The sequence below is a fragment of the Onychostruthus taczanowskii genome, unplaced genomic scaffold, assembly GCF_017590055.1.
Source record: "Onychostruthus taczanowskii isolate IOZ18803 unplaced genomic scaffold, ASM1759005v1 scaffold2, whole genome shotgun sequence".
In the NCBI taxonomy this organism is placed as follows: domain Eukaryota; kingdom Metazoa; phylum Chordata; class Aves; order Passeriformes; family Passeridae; genus Onychostruthus; species Onychostruthus taczanowskii.
The window spans coordinates 6039515-6056647 of NW_024499239.1; the positions used below are offsets into that span (position 1 = coordinate 6039515).

Sequence of the window (17133 nt, forward strand, 5' to 3'; positions counted from 1 at the left end):
CCAAATTTGTTACAATTTATCTCTCTCAAAGTTCAAAATTATATTAAAAAGTTTATGAGAATGATGAGTGCTCTTTCCTGTGCCAAAGTTTGAAGGAAGTTTTGACTAGTTCCACGATAAGGGTAGAATGAGTGGGAACAGCAACACACCTGCATTGCTATAGGAGATTTCTAAGTCCTCATATAAACACAAAAAATCACACCAAAAAAGCAGTCAGTTATGCACTAAGAGAGAAAAAGGATTCATAATGGAAGTCTCCAGGAGATCAGCTGTTTTGTCTCTGAAACAGGTGCATACACAACCTCGAATGGTACAGTCAGCAGAGAACAGCCCACTCTCTGGTGACAGGCAGCTGCTCTTTTTCTTTGGGATTACAAAAAAAAGGAATTCTCCTGGGAGAGGAATTTGTTTAAACCTTCTCTTTTTTCTCAGTTCTTTTGTAACATCCCCAGGTTGGGCAAGAAGCATTATCTTTCCTTTCCGGGAACATGACCCAGGCAGGACCCACACTTCAGCAGCTGCACAGTGTGATAACCATTTTCTAAGCTCTACTTGTTAGTGGGCCGCTGCAGACAAGTGTGTGTAGACAGAAAACCTCTCTGCTTAAAATGGTAGCACAGAAAACACCAAGTGAGTGTAGATAAACACCCAGCAGCAGTTCGCTGTACATCCTCCAAACTAGGTGTAAATGTATTCCTGATCTGCTCGAGCCATGCCTCAGCCTAGACAGAGACCAAAGGACACCAGCAGAGTTCCCAAAAATAAATTTCTACATGTATGAAAGAAAACAGCTGTAAAAAAAACAATATATGAATCCCACTTTACTGGAGTCTTTTACACAGATATAGATACCAATCTATTTATGTTTCCGAGGAGTCTAAAGGTGATTCTGTGTGTTTGACGGCAGCTGTCGGAAGGCGGGCAGGCGTCGGCCAGAGCGAGGAGCCCCGGGAATTCCAGGGATCTCCGGGTGCGGGCACTGTGCGGGCCGCTGCTGCCACCTGGCGGCAGCGCCGCGCCATCGCCCCGCGCCCGGAGATGCCTGGAATTCCCGGGGCTCCTCGCTCTGGTGCAGCCCCAGCAAACAGCGGCACCTGGGGAGTAAAAAAGGCTTAAAAAACACCAAACAAACAAACAAACAAACAAACAAACAAAAACCCAACAACAAAAAACCCCAAACAAACAAAAAAAACCCCAAACCGTTTACTCAATACACTGATAATAGGTCCAAATTACATTTCTTGAATATGCTTTATAACTGATGTCTCCAGGCTTTTAATTAAAAAAAAAAAAAAAAAAAAAAAAAAGGGAAAAAAAAAAAAAAAAAAGATGCAAAAGGCAAAGTCCATTGCACAAAAAAAGCAACAATCTTAAATGGGATGCAACATTCTTTTCCAAGTACTACAAAAAACTACTTAGTGACACTTACTGACTTTTCTGGTTAGCTTCCAGCATCTGCGAATACCTAGCATGAAACTTTAAATCCTGGTTTAGTTTTGCACAAACACAGTCAAATGAGAACGTTTACATGAGCACTAAGGACTCACAAATTTTCTTGATACTCATAAATAACATACAGCCAGAAACATGCCTAAGCACTCAGCTATTGGCATAGAATGGCCTGGCTACAAAAACAGGAACCTTTTTCCCATCTGCATGTCTGGAGTAGCATGGAGTACTAAACACATCCTGTATATTTCTGTGCCCAGTCTAAACTGTGCACTCTGAAAGGAACAGGCTTTATCAGCAGCTGAGAGCACTATCAGAAAATTCTCTCACCATCCCCGCATACATCAAGAATGCTCCACACTGCAGGAGCGCAGCCAACCATCAATCAGTGCACCCATACTTGTGATGCAGCTGACACATCAGTAAAAGGCAAAGATCTGATCTGGAGGGAATGTAGCAGGCACCTCTGCCTGCTTGTTCTGGCAGAGAGACTTGCAGAGAAATAGCCTGGTACTTCAGGCACACAGGAAAATGGTCAGCATCAGATTTTTCTACAAAGCAAAATGAAGCAGTACCAAATAGCAAACTCCCACACTGAACCCTTACTCTCAGAAGAACTGAAGAGTTCACCAGCAAAAAGGTAACAGGATGATCGTACAATAAATACTCATCACCTCTACTGTTTACTCTGTAGTGACCAACTCTTACATTCAGAACCAGCTGGTACTGAGTGACTGTTTTGGTACAGACTCCACCAGAATCCATGCAGGAAGCATCAACACATTGCAAGAACAAAACCAGAAAACAAAAGCATAGGGTACTTACCTGTATAGAGCTTCACAAACTGACTCAAAGCCTTGCCTATGAAAATTAAGATGGTGCTAAATATTAGCTAGGTGCTTCATTTGTGAATCTGCTGACACAGTTCTGGCAACACAAAATCTCATCTTTCATATTTCACTGGAAAATGGTTCCCCTAGGCTGGATGCATAACTCAAAAAACATCACATGCCATGTACACCTCAGCTGATAGAAATGTGGTGAGACCTAAACAGTGAAGTTTTGAAGAAAGCTGTAACAAGTACAGCAATGTAATGCACATGTGAAACTTACAGCAATGATTACATGTGAAACCATCTTCAGTCTTTGATAGACCTAAGCAAAGCTGCCAAATCTATTTGGTCCCCTCAGGCTTATGTCCAGAATAGAAATGAAGATAATGCTTCCTGTTTTAATGGCAGGAAAACAGTGGATATTGACCCTGTGGCATCAAATAAAGTACCAGGGGTAACTGCCACTGTCTTCACATTCTTTCAGAGCTCTGAAAATTAGGGGAAAAAATCTTCACTGCAGTTTTTCCCCTTCTCCCCACACAGTCACCAACCTCTGAAAGGTCTCAGCTGCTATGTTATTTTGTATCCTTATGCTTGATTGCACAGGTGTTACACAGCAGAATTGTTGTGGGTTGACCCTGGCTGGACACCAGGTGCTGACCAAGCCACTCTATCACTCCCCTTCTCAGCAGAAGTGTGGGAGAAAATAAGATGGACAAAATCCTCATGAATCAAGATAATGACAGTTTGATTTAAAAAAAAAAAAAAAAAAAAAAAAAAAGGCTGCACATGGAAGCAAATGCAAACACAAGATTTATTCCATACTTCCTATTAGCAGCTGATGTCCAGCTATTTCTCAGGAAGCTGGGCTTCAGTGTGTGTACCAGTTGCTTTAGAAGACAAACAAATAACACATTTGTTATTAACAAATACCGGTCTCTCTCCTCCCCACACCCTTCCTTCTCCAGCCTTACTCTTAGATGCTGTGTCTGAGCAGATTTGTTACAGGATATCCTCTGGTCAGTGGGTCAGCTGCCCTGGCTGCGTCCCCTCCCAAGATCTTGCCCACCTCAGCCTCCTGGCCAGGGGGAATGTTGGAGAGACAGCCTTGATGCTGTGGAGGGCTACTCAGCGGCAGCCAAAACACCGCAGTGTTACTGACACCCTTCCAGCTACCAATGCAAAGCACAGCACTGTGAGAAAAGCTATGGGAATATCATCCCACCTCAGCCAGACTCAATAGAAGTGTTTAATTCAGCAAGGTAATAAGAATGAGTCTTTTTCTTTTAAAGTGTTTTCAGCAATTACTTGTTTCTCAACCTCTACATTTAATGCCATGGCAAGTATTTTCATTGCAACCTTTTTGTTGTGTTCTCAGAGACTTTCCTACGTGTCAACATCCATATGAGTAATTTTCCTTCATAGGTGCCAGATTTGTGCAGGATCCTTTGTTCTTCCAACTAAATCAGAGGGAATCTGAAGGAACAGAGCTATCATGTTAAAAGTCTGGATTCACCTGGAGTTGAGGTGGCCCTCCTCAGGTAAAACTCAATGTAGTTTGGGTACTATTGAAGTACATCCAGTTTAAATTCATAGTTACTTAAACACAGGTTTTTAAAAAAAAGACATCTGATCACAGCAGATGTATACAAATCAGATAAGCAGGAGTAAAGTAAAATAATACTTAAAAGAAGGGGCCATTTAGAAAATAAAATCGCTGTTTCCAAAAGCAACAGATACTTATAATAAATACCTATGAGATTTTGAAATTTCTAGTTATGCTACTCAGTGAAACATAATAAGGAACTAAGATTGGTGGTTTTTTTAGCAGCATCTTAATTAGTAACATTAGCTACAACATTCAGTGCATATAGAGCATCTGCTACTAATTGGAAAGGAAATTCTGAAGAATGACTTGGAAAATCATCCCCTAGGTATTAGCATACAAACAATGAGAGTAAGAATTTAATATGTTTAAAGACATATTAAAAGACAGGGAATTTTGTCTACCCTAGGTATTAGCATACAAACAATGAGAGTAAGAATTTAATATGTTTACAAAAGACAGGGAATTTTGTCTAACTAATAGAAGCAGTTGATAGCATTGTGAAGTTTGCTAAAAGACAACAGACAAGCTGCTGTTCCAAATTTAGGGGCAGTAGAAAAAATGACAACTTCCACCAAGTGTGGAACAGTACATCATATATTCTCAGACCTCCTGGAGAATATACAAGGGGGAGACTATTACCTGAATTTTAAGAGTTCTTCTGTAGTGATGAAAAAAAAAAAAAGAGAATTTTCAAGTTGTAGAAACCAACAGAGCTTTTGGGGGAGGGGTGTGATTTCAGGCTTGTAGGTACCTAGGTGTGTAGTAATACCAAAGAAATGTGTTAACTAGTCTACTGTATGCAGAAGTAGTTTACCACTGAGGTGTTACATGTGGTCCACAGAGATAGGAAAAAAACCAGAATTTAAATCTAGAGGCAAAACATATATTCTTACATAGAATCTGAAAATCACCTCCACTGCAAGTATACTCTGAAACAATGAGAGCAGCAGAGGCTCAGAGTATCCCTCAAGAAATGGTGCAAAACAATATTGTTTAGGACCTGCTAAAATTTCTGAGACAAAGACTTTGTCAGAAGAACATGCATGAATTAAAACTGATTATATTAGAAAGTTAAATTCAAATGAAAGGCCAGTTTGAAACAAAAGGTATTTTTTATTGGTTGCCTGCTAAGCCCCAGAGATCTCAGAAATATGTATTTTCCCTCACAGGCTTGCAAACACACTTTTCATGCCCTTGGCAATGTATTTCTCAATACTTTGAAAGAGAAATACAGTTTCTCTTTCTAAAACTTGCTAGACAGGCTCACAGACCCACAGAATATACTGAGTTGGAAGGGACCTGCAAGGATGGGTCTTAAATGATTGAACTATATGGGGATCAAACCCACATTAAAACCTTGGCATTATTAGCATCATGCTCTAACAAACTGAGCTGACCTCAGTCTAGCAAAAAAAAAAAAGTATCATTATGCTCATGTATGTCCCCAGATTTTTATGTTTTTTTTTAATACACACTCCCCTTTATTAACTCCCTGTTTTACCATTCAATCATGTTTTTCCTCAGACAATTATGCTCCTGCCCAGTAAACAGATTTATCCTGGTCTTCTAGTATGGTAAGGCTTCAGTGAAGCCTACAAGTATGTGCATACACATATATTCAGAATTATGTTGCTTGCCTACCTCCCTACTCCAGTTTCCCCACTCCAGTCTGAAGCACCACCCTTTCAGACTATTAGCCCTTTCCACACATCAAGATCTATCATCCCACACCTGTTTAATTACAGCTCAGCTAAGGCTGTGGAATTACTTGACTGCTTTTAAAGCAGAAAGCAAATCACAGAATTCTTAGGGTTGGAAGGGACCTCTAGAGACCATCTGGTCCAACCCCCCCTTGCTGAGGCAAGGGTCACCTGGAGCAGGTGACACAGGAATGTGTCCAGGTGGGTGTTTTGTGGGAAACTTCATGACCTCCCTGGGTAGCCTGACCCAGCGCTCTGCCACTTTCAAGGTAAACAAGTTCTTCATGTCAAAGTGGAACTTCTTGTTTTAGTTGGTGGCCATTACTCCGCATCCTGTCTCTGGGCACCACCAAAAAGGGTCCGACACCATCCTGTGACACCTTTGTGATAGTTATATGCACTGATGAGACCCCCCTCCCGGTTTTCTCCTCTGCAGACTAAACAGGCCCAGCTCCTGCAGTCTCTGCCTAAGAGAGCTGCTCCAAACCTCTCATCATCCTTGTGGCCTCCACTGGACCCTCTCCAGTAGCTCCTTGCCCTTCTTGCCTGAGGAGCCCAGACCTGCACACAGCGCTCCAGAAGCGGCCCCAGCAGGGCTGAGTGGAGGGGCAGGATCACGGTCTCGGCCTGGTGGCCACACTGCTCCCGATGGTATCCCCAGGACACCACTGCCCACAGAGCACCGCCGGCTTATGGCCAGCCTGTGATTCACCAAGACGTTGACGCTTCACCTCATTAATTTTTGTCACTAACTACGCACCGCTCTTGCAGCTGCATCATGCAAACATTTAGCTAATAGGGGAAATTTTTTCCATTAAGATCTCAGCGTGCTCCGCAGCAGAGGGGCTGCAAGAGGAGTATTGGAACACAGCCGTGCTCCAGGCTGGAGCGCCCGGAGCCCGCAGCAGCTCCCAGGCCCCTCAGCTGGGCTTGGCCGAGCACTCCGTGCCTCGCTCCCGCGCCGTCCCGGCCGCACAGGCCCGGAAATAAACACGGGAAAAGGAGCTCACTTCCCGTCCCCGCCTGGCCCTTCCGGGTCGCGCGCCGGGTTCCGCTGGAGGCGGCGGGGCGGGAGCTGGTTCCCGTCCTCCTCGCCTTCATCTCGTCCTCGTCCTGGTGCCGCTCGTGGCCGCCGCGGGCTGTCCCGGGTGAGCGGGGCCGGGCAGGGCGCGCCGTCGCCGGCCGTGCGGGCGCTCGCGGGCGGGGAAGGGGAGGCCGCGGGGGCTCGGGGCTGCCGTGCCGGCCGCGCTCCGGCTGCAGGTCTCTTCTCTGCCAGCGCAGGTTTATCACCCCTCCCTCCCCACCCTCGCCAGACAAAACAAAAAACAGTGTCCTTAGCCGAAAATTCGCGGTGGTTCTGCTGGTGTCCGTGCGTCCCTGCTCTTGAGAGCATCCCCGTGTTCCCAGCGTAAAATTGCTGGGATTTTATGAAACCGGCCTAAAGCCGCGCAGTCTGTTCCTGATGGCATGCTTTTCCTTCTCGGGGATGTGTGTTAACTCTTGGGTATGTGCGAATAGCGTTTCCTCGGCAAAGGTGAGTGTGACTTGTCACGGCTGAGCTGTCCAGGGAGATGGAGCAGCACAGGCAGCACACGGTGATGATAACTTACTTTCTTCCTGCTTTAGTGGCACAAACACGGTTAAGCACTTTAATTCATATTTGTTTTGAAATCAGCCGCTCATAGTAGTGTGGTCAGTGGTTCTAGGCTTCTGGCAACCGTGTTGTGTTCCGGCTAATGCTGAGCACACCCAGACCTGGGAAAAGAAGAGTAACACATCCCAAACTGGGGAAAGAGCCTCCACTCTTTCTGGAGTAATTACCGGATGCTGTTAAGCAGAAACTCATGGAAACATGAGTTTCATTTAAATGCAAGAGATGCTTGTATCCTTCTAGCAACCAAGCTTGCTTTCTGGATATTCATCTTAAAAATTAATACAATTGCACTTAGAGCCTTTAAAATGTCTATTTAAATGTATGTGGCAAATAAAAAATGTGACATCGTATTTTTTCTTGTGAATTATGAACATTTCAAATGTTTCTAATGCTTTAACTTTTTTTTCAGATTAATAAACTTACTGAAGCATTGTTAAAGAGCTAGAATGGGAGTGAAAGGAGCTTTAATTATTTAGTCCCAATTAAGTATTTTGATTATAGAAACATGGGATTACTCTGGGTCTTGTTTTTGAAGTTGCAGGCATTCAGCTGGTCATAAGAAACAGGAATTAATCTTGGTATTGAAGTATTTCCTCTTCTCTGATGGTAATGACAAAAATATTGAAGTTCAAGATGGCTTGGTTTCATCTTGTTTTAGCTTTTTCCTGTTAATTGCTTTAAATTAGTCTGTGGATTTTAATAAATATTTTGACTGTAATATATCATTTGGATTCTGTAGCTTTTCTCTTGATTGTCCAGCTTGAACCAGGACTGCAAGAGTGTGCTATGCTAATGCAAGTCATTGGTATGGAAGATTATTTTTTTATCTCCTCTGTAATCTAAGAGTTTTGCAACTACTCATGTGGTGCTTATTTTTAAAACTTCAACATTTTCTCCAGGTTTAAGTTTGCTTTATCATACAAGTTCTTCACTGCCATAATGAGGCTAGTAATTCTTGAAGATTATGATCAGGCTAGTGAATGGGCAGCCAAATACATCTGTAATCGTATTATCCAGTTCAAGCCAAGTCAAGGAAGATATTTCACGCTTGGTCTACCAACAGGCAAGTTTTATTCAAAGTCTTTGTAAATAACTAAGCCTAGAACAATGTATCACTGGTAGCAGATACAGTATTTAAAAGAACATAAGTATTTTTGGTAATATTCTAACTTTTTTAAAAAAAATATATGGATTTGATTTCTGTGAAAAGTTGTGATAGTTTGAGAAACTGATAAATACTAAATGAGAAACAGCAGATTGCTTGTATGTTGAAAATCATTGTAACAAAATTTGACTGCGAAGACATTTAAATACATTGAATATGTGCAGATACACAGAACAGTAGAAACACTTTATTTAACAGGGAGTACACCGTTGGGATGCTACAAAAAGCTGATAGAATATCACAAAAATGGAGATCTCTCTTTCAAATATGTAAAGACTTTCAACATGGATGAGTACGTAGGTAAGATGTGCTATTATTTGAGAACATACTGTAATTTTTTTTTAATAAAAACTGTTAAATATTTTGTCAAAGTACCACGTTAGTCTAGTATATTTGTATTCCTATATTAGACTGGTGTCCCAGCATTTTTCTCAGTTCTTTTATCCACAGAAATAAACACCAGGCTAAATCCAGGGTTTCACAGTACTTCTGTAGAAACTATGTTGTCATGTAATTTGGGACTGCATTTCTGTTGAAGAATTTACACTCTGGGATAAGATGTATGTGGAGGGAATATACACCAGTTACCTTTTACGTGCCAACAGGAAACCTTTCTTCTTGATGTAGTTTCAAATCTTGTTTTATTTGATTCAGGTTTGCCTTGCATGCCTTACATCTGTTACATACAGACTAAAATTAAGGCTGTTTGGTTAAATCTTGTCTTATGGTAATTTCACTGTAAATCATTTCAGGGCTTCCCAGAAATCATCCAGAGAGCTATCACTCCTATATGTGGAATAACTTCTTTAAGCATATTGACATAGATCCAAATAATGCTCATATCCTTGATGGGAATGCACCAGACTTGCAGGCGGAATGTGATGCATTTGAAAAGAAAATTGAAGAAGCAGGGGGGATTGATCTGTTTGTTGGAGGTATGAGGAAATGCTCTATGGTTAGTTACAATTCAAGCATGTACACCGATTCTTTCATCACTATTTTCATGGCTTGACTAAAACCCAGATTTTTCAATTATTGTGTAAGAAAGTTCTGTGACTAACAAAGAATCATTATAAATTCCAAAACAGAATGGTTGGTGTCCAAGTTTCTAATGACTTAAGTAAGTTTTTATTGAAAATGGGGAAGCAAAAGGAAAGGATGAGGCCTTTTTTATTCATTTACAATGTTTGAGGATATGTGTTGACTCTCAGGTCTGGAATGATTTATTTTTTTTAACTTTGAAAAGGCATTGGTCCAGATGGCCACATTGCATTCAATGAACCCGGATCAAGTTTGTCTTCAAGAACAAGATTAAAGACTTTAGCAATGGACACCATTTTGGCAAATGCTAAATACTTTGATGGAGACTTATCTAAAGTACCAACTATGGCGCTAACAGTTGGTGTGGGTACAGTGATGGATGCTAGAGAAGTAAGAACTCATTTAGTTCTAGTTGCATGTGTGTTTTCAAGATTAGTTGGTATTGATACTGGGATTGAAAGTAAAGAGACCTTTGTTTTGCAGGTGATGATTCTTATAACAGGTGCACACAAGGCTTTTGCATTGTACAAAGCAATTGAAGAAGGAGTCAATCATATGTGGACAGTTTCTGCTTTCCAGCAACACCCTCGCACTATCTTTGTGTGTGATGAAGATGCTACTTTAGAACTAAGAGTTAAAACTGTGAAGTACTTTAAAGGTGAGCACTGAATCAGAGGTCACGTGTTTATGCAAAACCGAGAGCTTTGAAATTATACTGATTTAAATCTGAGCCTTCCAACAACACTCTGCAGTCACTAATGTATAATGTTATATAGTCAAAATATAAATATTAACTTATTTCTTGTGTTTGGAAAGTTGCCAGGGGGCATAACTTGTGCTACCTACATTCCAGACAAATCTACTTGGGAAGAGTATTTCCTTTGCTTATAGTTTGAAACAATAGTTTAGTAATCTTTAACTTTAAACAGCAGTCATCTCATGTTCCAGAATACAGGTCTTAAGTACACTGGAAAGTTTAGTCTAAAAAAATCTTAATACATTTATTAATCCTGATACATTTCCATGCTGCTTCTGCTGTGTGCTGTAATGTGATGCTTAGTGAACTGTGATACAGACTTTGAAGCCACCTCAGAACATTTTTCATGTGCAATTAGCATAATAATCTATACTGCCTTTGAAAACATTGCACCCTTTTACTGTGTGTGTTTTCCGTATTTGTAGTAAGTATATTGGGGCAAACTTAAAGTAAGTCAGGATATTTGATAGTAATGGAGACTTCCTAGACGGAATTCTGTTTGGCTGAGACAGCAGAAGCTGAGGAAAGTAGTTTTCTCCTGACTGTACTAGCACAGCACATGCAATTGTGTGACTCAGTTGTTGTTCTCACTAGCATGGATACCTGTAGTAGCTGAGGTATCAGAGATCAAGATTGTAATTTATTAAATTCTTTTTTAGAGCATTATATCAACAGTGCTCATATATGTATTGGATTGCAATTTGGACATTTCTATGATATTTAACCTGATACCTCTTGTGGCCAGCTTGTTAATTTTGAAATTTTCAGTATGCTGTTCTCTGCTATGTATTTGTGGGGGCAGGAGGGAGGGTTAGTCTTTTCTTGTATCACACTGCTAGACAGCACTTACTGTTCTTTTCAAAGATAAACTTCTCTAACTGCTTGGATAAGTTTTAAACATTATCCTGTATTTTATATAAGCAGAGGCTTTGCTTGGGAAATACAAACCTAATGTAGAATCACTAAATATAAATTACACTGAACATTGCTTTAAAAAACATCAAGGGCTACAATTTATGAATGTGTGCTATTGTGTCACTGTATTTAATTACCCTGTAATACATAGCAATAGAACTTTTAAAATGATGGTTTACTTTAAACTTACTTAATTTTACCTACTCTCACATCAGTGAGTTTTTCCCCTTGTAAGATGGAGAAGTCAGTGTAGGTCAAATTTGGAATTATTTCTCAATCTTGATCTTAAGGTTAGACTTCTTAGGGAAGCTAGGCAGTTCTTAATACTGCTATTTATGGTAGTATTTATGGATTTATGGAGATTTTTCACCACTTAAAACTTTCAATATGCAACTGCATTTCTTTTTTGTTTTATAATCAAGTACCACACTTGCAGGTAAATAGATTAACCTATTCCATTTTTTCCAAATTTCTGAAAATCTATAATAGGCTAAAATTATCAAGCGTGCTTATGGTCTTACTTGCAACTTTCTTGAAGAATGAAACAGAAAATGAATTTTGAATTTACTGATTTATCTGTAGATAAGTTAGTTCAGAATAGTTTTTGCCATATTTATACATGCTCGTCTTAAAACTGTGTGCAGAAATCTGTTTATTCAAAGCATGCTTGAATATCCAGTGGGACTTTCCTTTGAAATAATTGTTTTGGCATTACCAAGTGCATTCCTTTAAAAAAAATCTTTTGTTTCTCACTGTTTTTCCTGTAACACTTTGACTAACAGGATTTAAATATTCTTCATTAAGTATGACAGAAGCTATACTGGTAACCATTTTTCATGCATCTAGGAAGTGTGTAATTATTTCATTTCCCCTTTTTAGAAGAGTAAAATATTGGTAGGAAGTTAAATGTTTTAAAGCTCAAAACATGTTTGTAGTTTACATAGTGTATGCAGCTGTTACTCTTTCTGGACAAACGACTTTTATGTCAAATGTATACTTTCTTGTCACTGTTAAACTGAAAAAATATTACACTTGATCTAGCATCTGTATTTTATATTAAATAATCACATAGTGATTAGTAATAGATGCCTTTTTTTATGGTCACCTACAGTAATGACCTTAGATTGTACAGTTAACGCAAAGTTCACATTGCTGCAGTGACACCAAGGTTGCTTACCAGCTGCATCATGTAGCAGAGGTATTTGAATATTCTTTGCCATAGATAATAAATATGCAGTAATGTGAGATTTCTTTCATGGTTTTTAAGAAAATTAGTGTTGCATATTTTAATTTTAGAAGTTTAATCTTTAGTTCAATATTAAAATGGACTTTTACTTTGTGGATTGTGAACACTGATCATTATTGGTATTAGTCCTCAAGGTGAAATGAGGTTAAAAACCTGCCAGTGATCCAATGTCATACACACCTAGATGTAGGTAACATTTTTACTAAGTTATAGCAAAGTTAAGAAGGAAGCATCTTTTTTATTAATTGCACTTCAGCATTTTCCAGCATTAAAGTAGTTGAAGAGGAAAAAAAATAAGTTCCCTAATCGTAGTTGTGGAGGACTTGAATATGACAAGAAAAAGCCCAGCTAGAAGAGAAAACAGTTGAACTGCTGAAATTGAGTCTGCACGAAGAGTCTGGATAATTCAATTTGATTTTGTCTGTCTAGGACCACAAGTACATGATTATTACAAAGACAGTATTACCACAATGCTAGAACATTGCAAAAGAACTCAAGCTGTCACTATTGTGTGTATCTGATTTTTATGGCAAATTCTGGTGTGAGGGAATTACATTGCTGTTACACAGGTTTTAATACATGAAAGATATATTCAGTTCATTTGGAAGTATTCCAGATGCGTTTTTTGGGTCTGTTATCAAGGAACTGTCTGGTCCCTGCTCAGCTGATACTGTATATGTCATTAGTATGCAAGTGATACAGGAATATATCTGCTGTCTCTGACTCTGAACTACTTTAAACAGCCTTTGTTGTTCTTTTCAATGAATTATTTAAAATGTATACTTTGAAGCAAATTCCAAATAAAAATGTGGATAGAAGAACATATTAACAAAGTACAACTAATGTAAAGCTGGCATTGTTGCTTTCCCCTCAAGGTTTAATGCATGTGCACAATAAGCTTGTGGACCCACTGTACAGTATGAAAGAAAACTGAAAGAAGACTGAAGAGGAACTCCATGTGGGTCATCAGCAACAGTTTTAGGTAGCAGATGAGTTCACTGCTATGCAATATGCTGAAAACTGTTTAAAATGGGAAATCCTAGGTACTGTATTTTTAAAAAGGTCCAATATCCGTACCTTCACATTCCATCTGTTTGCTGTGTTCTGCATTTTGCTTTAACATTTGGAGCTCCGCTGTTGGCTTGTACATCACTAAATGGAACAGAACAAACTTGGGAGAGACTGCACGTTCTGTAGAGACGAGAAAAGCAGAGCACTTACTCCAGCACAGCAATGTATTGCATCTGCCTCATGTTAGAGATGATGACACTTCATTTCCCAGAATTCTTAATTTTTAGCTTGGTTAGTGTAACTACATTTTGCATTTGTGTCTCTAGGCAGAATGGTTTTGGCCATTGCTAATACTATGGACTTGTAATAGTTGTACAATTTCTACTATGAAATATTCTGTTTACATATATCTAATGTACACTGAGCTTTTGCACTTGGTTGCCTTAAATTTGTCTTAAACAGTTTTTGGGCATCTCAAGTCCTGCTGTATATTTTGGGCAAATGAAGATACAAAAACAGTGCCTAAAAATACACCAAATTCTTGGAAGTTACAACTTGCTCCATGGATAAAAATATTAAACTTACACAATTGCACTTTTTCCTCTCATGTACTTCAAATTACTTTAGGGTTTTTATATTTTTGGTAATCAAGCTTTATACATGAGGAAGAAATATCAACGTTCCTTCCTGGAGATACCTGGCCAATTATATAACTGATGTTACAATTAAATGCCTGAAAAGAGCTTAATTTACAGGACTATAATGTCTGCAAATGATCATTTAAAGCCAACTGTTAATCACTTTTTCATTGTATCATTATAAACACTGAGCTGTTACAAGGAATGTTATTTCCTACTTTGAATATAAGTAAAACTTAAATATAAATCTCTTAGTTTCAAAATTGTTTCATTTCTAATATAAATTATTGTGAGTAAATAGTTCAGAATTTCAGGGAGTGATTAGGCACCAAAGGAGAAAGATAAAGAGTTTACTGATGAAGACTTTTTTTGGGAAAGTCCTTGTTGAAAATACTCACTGCAAGAAAGTACAACTAAGCTAACTTCAACAATTTAACTTTTCTCCCAAATGACAGGCACGTAGTCTTGATTACAAAATCATATTATCTCCCCAGGGACGTGGTAGGCTCACCTATCATCTATGTGACTTTCTAGGCTCATCTAGGCTCACCTTTCTCATGAATGGTCTTACAAGATCCTTTCAAATCTGGACTATTCTCTGATTTTGTGAAATTACAAAAACATGGAAGAACCTGTCTGTAGCAGTGTAGGAAGCCAGGCCTAGTGTTGAACATCCGCACATTTAAAACAGGTTTTCAGCTTTAAGGCTGGGTTTATGCACGTGTATTTTTGAAGCATAATGCAACATTGTGGGGGAAAAAAGATGAAAATACTGCCTTTCAGAAGAATGCCATTACAGGTAATGTATGACTCAAAATGCAGTGTTAGGTTTGCCATTAGCTTTTACAGCTAAGCAAGTTTATAAACAGTTCTATTACAAAAAGCATGGAAGTAAAAGTAGTAAAGAATTTAAATTAGTATTAAAGGAACTGAATCAGTTTAATCTTGATGATCATTATCCTTCACGTGCCAAAATGGATAATTCTATTGAAACAGTATTTTTGTTCTTTATTCCAACACACTTTTCAGTCCCGTGCCTTGCTTGGCACCCTTACTCACTAAAGCCCTCTGTGTTCTCAAGATGTGCCAGATCACAGAATTAGTATCTTTCTCCCGTTTTAACTACGCGACCTTCTGTGAAACACAAGCCAGTTTAAATATGGTACAGCAGAAGCTGTCTGTCCTTGAGTGGGTCTGGGACTGTTACTGCCTCTTTTAATGCAGAGTTTTTGGTTGTTTTCCAGCTTGTTTCTCTTGTTACACTATTTTTTTTTTAAATTTTGAGTGCTATATTATGTAATTCTTTAAGTACTACCACACTGTTTCTATTATTTCATTCCTTAAGATACTTCCAATCATTTTATGAAAGATCATTTCTTCAGGAGAGTACCTTCCAAACTTGAGCAAGTCAACCCTTCAGGCTGCATAAAATTTAACCTGCTACTCTGCAGTAATGGCAAAGCAAGCATTTTCAAGTTCAGGTGGTCTTAAAAGTAAATTCTAAGTTAGCCTAGCACATTAAAGTTACCATTTTATTCTTTTTCTCATTTAAAGGTACTTCCAAAGGAAAGGGGGAAATGGAAAACTAACTAGATAGAATCAAGTACATTTGTGTCAAAAACTAATACTTCATGTACTTTACAAGCACTTTACAGTTCATTTAAAGTTCTTGTTCTGAAAACTGATATATGTACAAGTCCTCTCAGAATTAAGACTACAATTTGTATTTTTTTCTGCCTCAGGTGACTATAGTAAAGCTAAAACAGATTCTCAAGGCAGCTCTATCCATCTATGTAACTCATTCAATTAGGTAACATACACTTGATGTGTGTCACTCAACAAGGATATAATTCACTGTTTGGATAATCTCTAGCTCATCTTTAGCTTCTGCCTTACTCCTCAGTACAGAACCAGTGCTTGTAGGTCTAGTTCAAGGAGTGGGGAAGACCTTCTTTTAGCTCCTTAGCTCCTAGCTCCCTGCAGCTGTAGTTCCTGAAATGCTAGCCTTTACAAGGGAGGAATAATAAATGTGTTAGAGAGTCTTTATCCACAGCATCCTTCCTTTCTCAGGGTCAGTAGCAGCAGCTTAGGTACCTTTAATAAAGGTACAGATACCTTGTTCACATCCAAATCTTTGGTTTTTCAGTGCACCTGAAACAGCTTCAAATAAAAAAAAACCCAAAACACGAACAACCACAACCAAAGAGAAGAAAGCCCCAACAAACCACTAAAGTATCAGAATTCTCTCTCCCCTTTTTCTACACTCTGAAACTAATACAGGTTGAAAGGGAACATGTCCTGAACATGTCCTGTTCCATTCTATCCCTCCAAGGATTTTCCCAGTTCCTCCTTGTATGCGGGCTGAAATAAAACTAGTTTATGATTAAAGTGTAGGTACAAGCCTAAATTTAAGGGCAGGCTTTCCTGGTGATTGAGTGCTTTAGTAGGTATGACTAGCAATTTATTCTCTAATAAATATTTAATAATGAAATTAAGGTTTGTGAAGAGCAAAACTAGTCCCTGAAGATCAAAAAAATTAATGCATCTTAAAAGCTTCTGGAGGTGGGTAAAGAGTTGTAAACACAGTGTACAGTAGGGTCATTAACTTATATTTATAATTGCTTTGTGAACACTTCCAAAAGTAACACTTCATGTTACGCACACTACACTGCAGCATTTAACTGGGGATGCACTGACAAACTTTAGTATGTACACAAGATAAATAAAACTTCACCAACTACACCAAGACATGCTACAACCAAACCTTCATGTTAAATAATTATTTAAAGCCTGAATTGGTCTTACTAATAGACCAGTTACAGATCCTGTGTTTTAATATATGAAAACTTACCATTTCCCTGGAGATGAGCACAGCTAGGCTGAACTAATGGTAAATTTACACACTTCAACTGGTTTAAAATAAACAGCATGGGAAATTTAAAGAGTTTTGATTTTTTCATCTGTGGTTTCCCAGCATCAAGATTTCCTGACAACAGGAACTTTAGAGAAAGTGAAACAGGAAACAGCTTGATACTTTTGTGTCAACAGTTCAAACCTTAAAAGAAAAAAAACCAAACCAACACAGCATTGTTTGTCTATACATACCTTTAAATGA

At 38.8% G+C, this 17133-nt stretch overlaps 1 protein-coding gene across 4 annotated transcripts; it reads left to right on the forward strand.

Moving 5' to 3' along the window:
- Positions 1–6622: 6622 nt before the first annotated feature.
- GNPDA2 (glucosamine-6-phosphate deaminase 2) lies at positions 6623–14265 on the forward strand. Of its 4 annotated transcripts, none has more exons than XM_041402598.1 (7): positions 6623–6739; positions 8145–8308; positions 8609–8710; positions 9163–9345; positions 9657–9841; positions 9935–10109; positions 12626–14265. In XM_041402598.1, the coding sequence occupies exons 2-7, from the start codon at positions 8185–8187 to the stop codon at positions 12664–12666; spliced, it is 810 nt and encodes a 269-aa protein (XP_041258532.1). In that variant the 5' UTR covers positions 6623–6739; positions 8145–8184; the 3' UTR covers positions 12667–14265. The 4 variants fall into 4 exon arrangements, with proteins under 4 accessions (XP_041258532.1, XP_041258531.1, XP_041258530.1 ...); XM_041402597.1 differs by having other exon boundaries at positions 13245–14265; XM_041402596.1 differs by having other exon boundaries at positions 9657–10109; positions 13245–14265.
- Positions 14266–17133: the final 2868 nt, after the last annotated feature.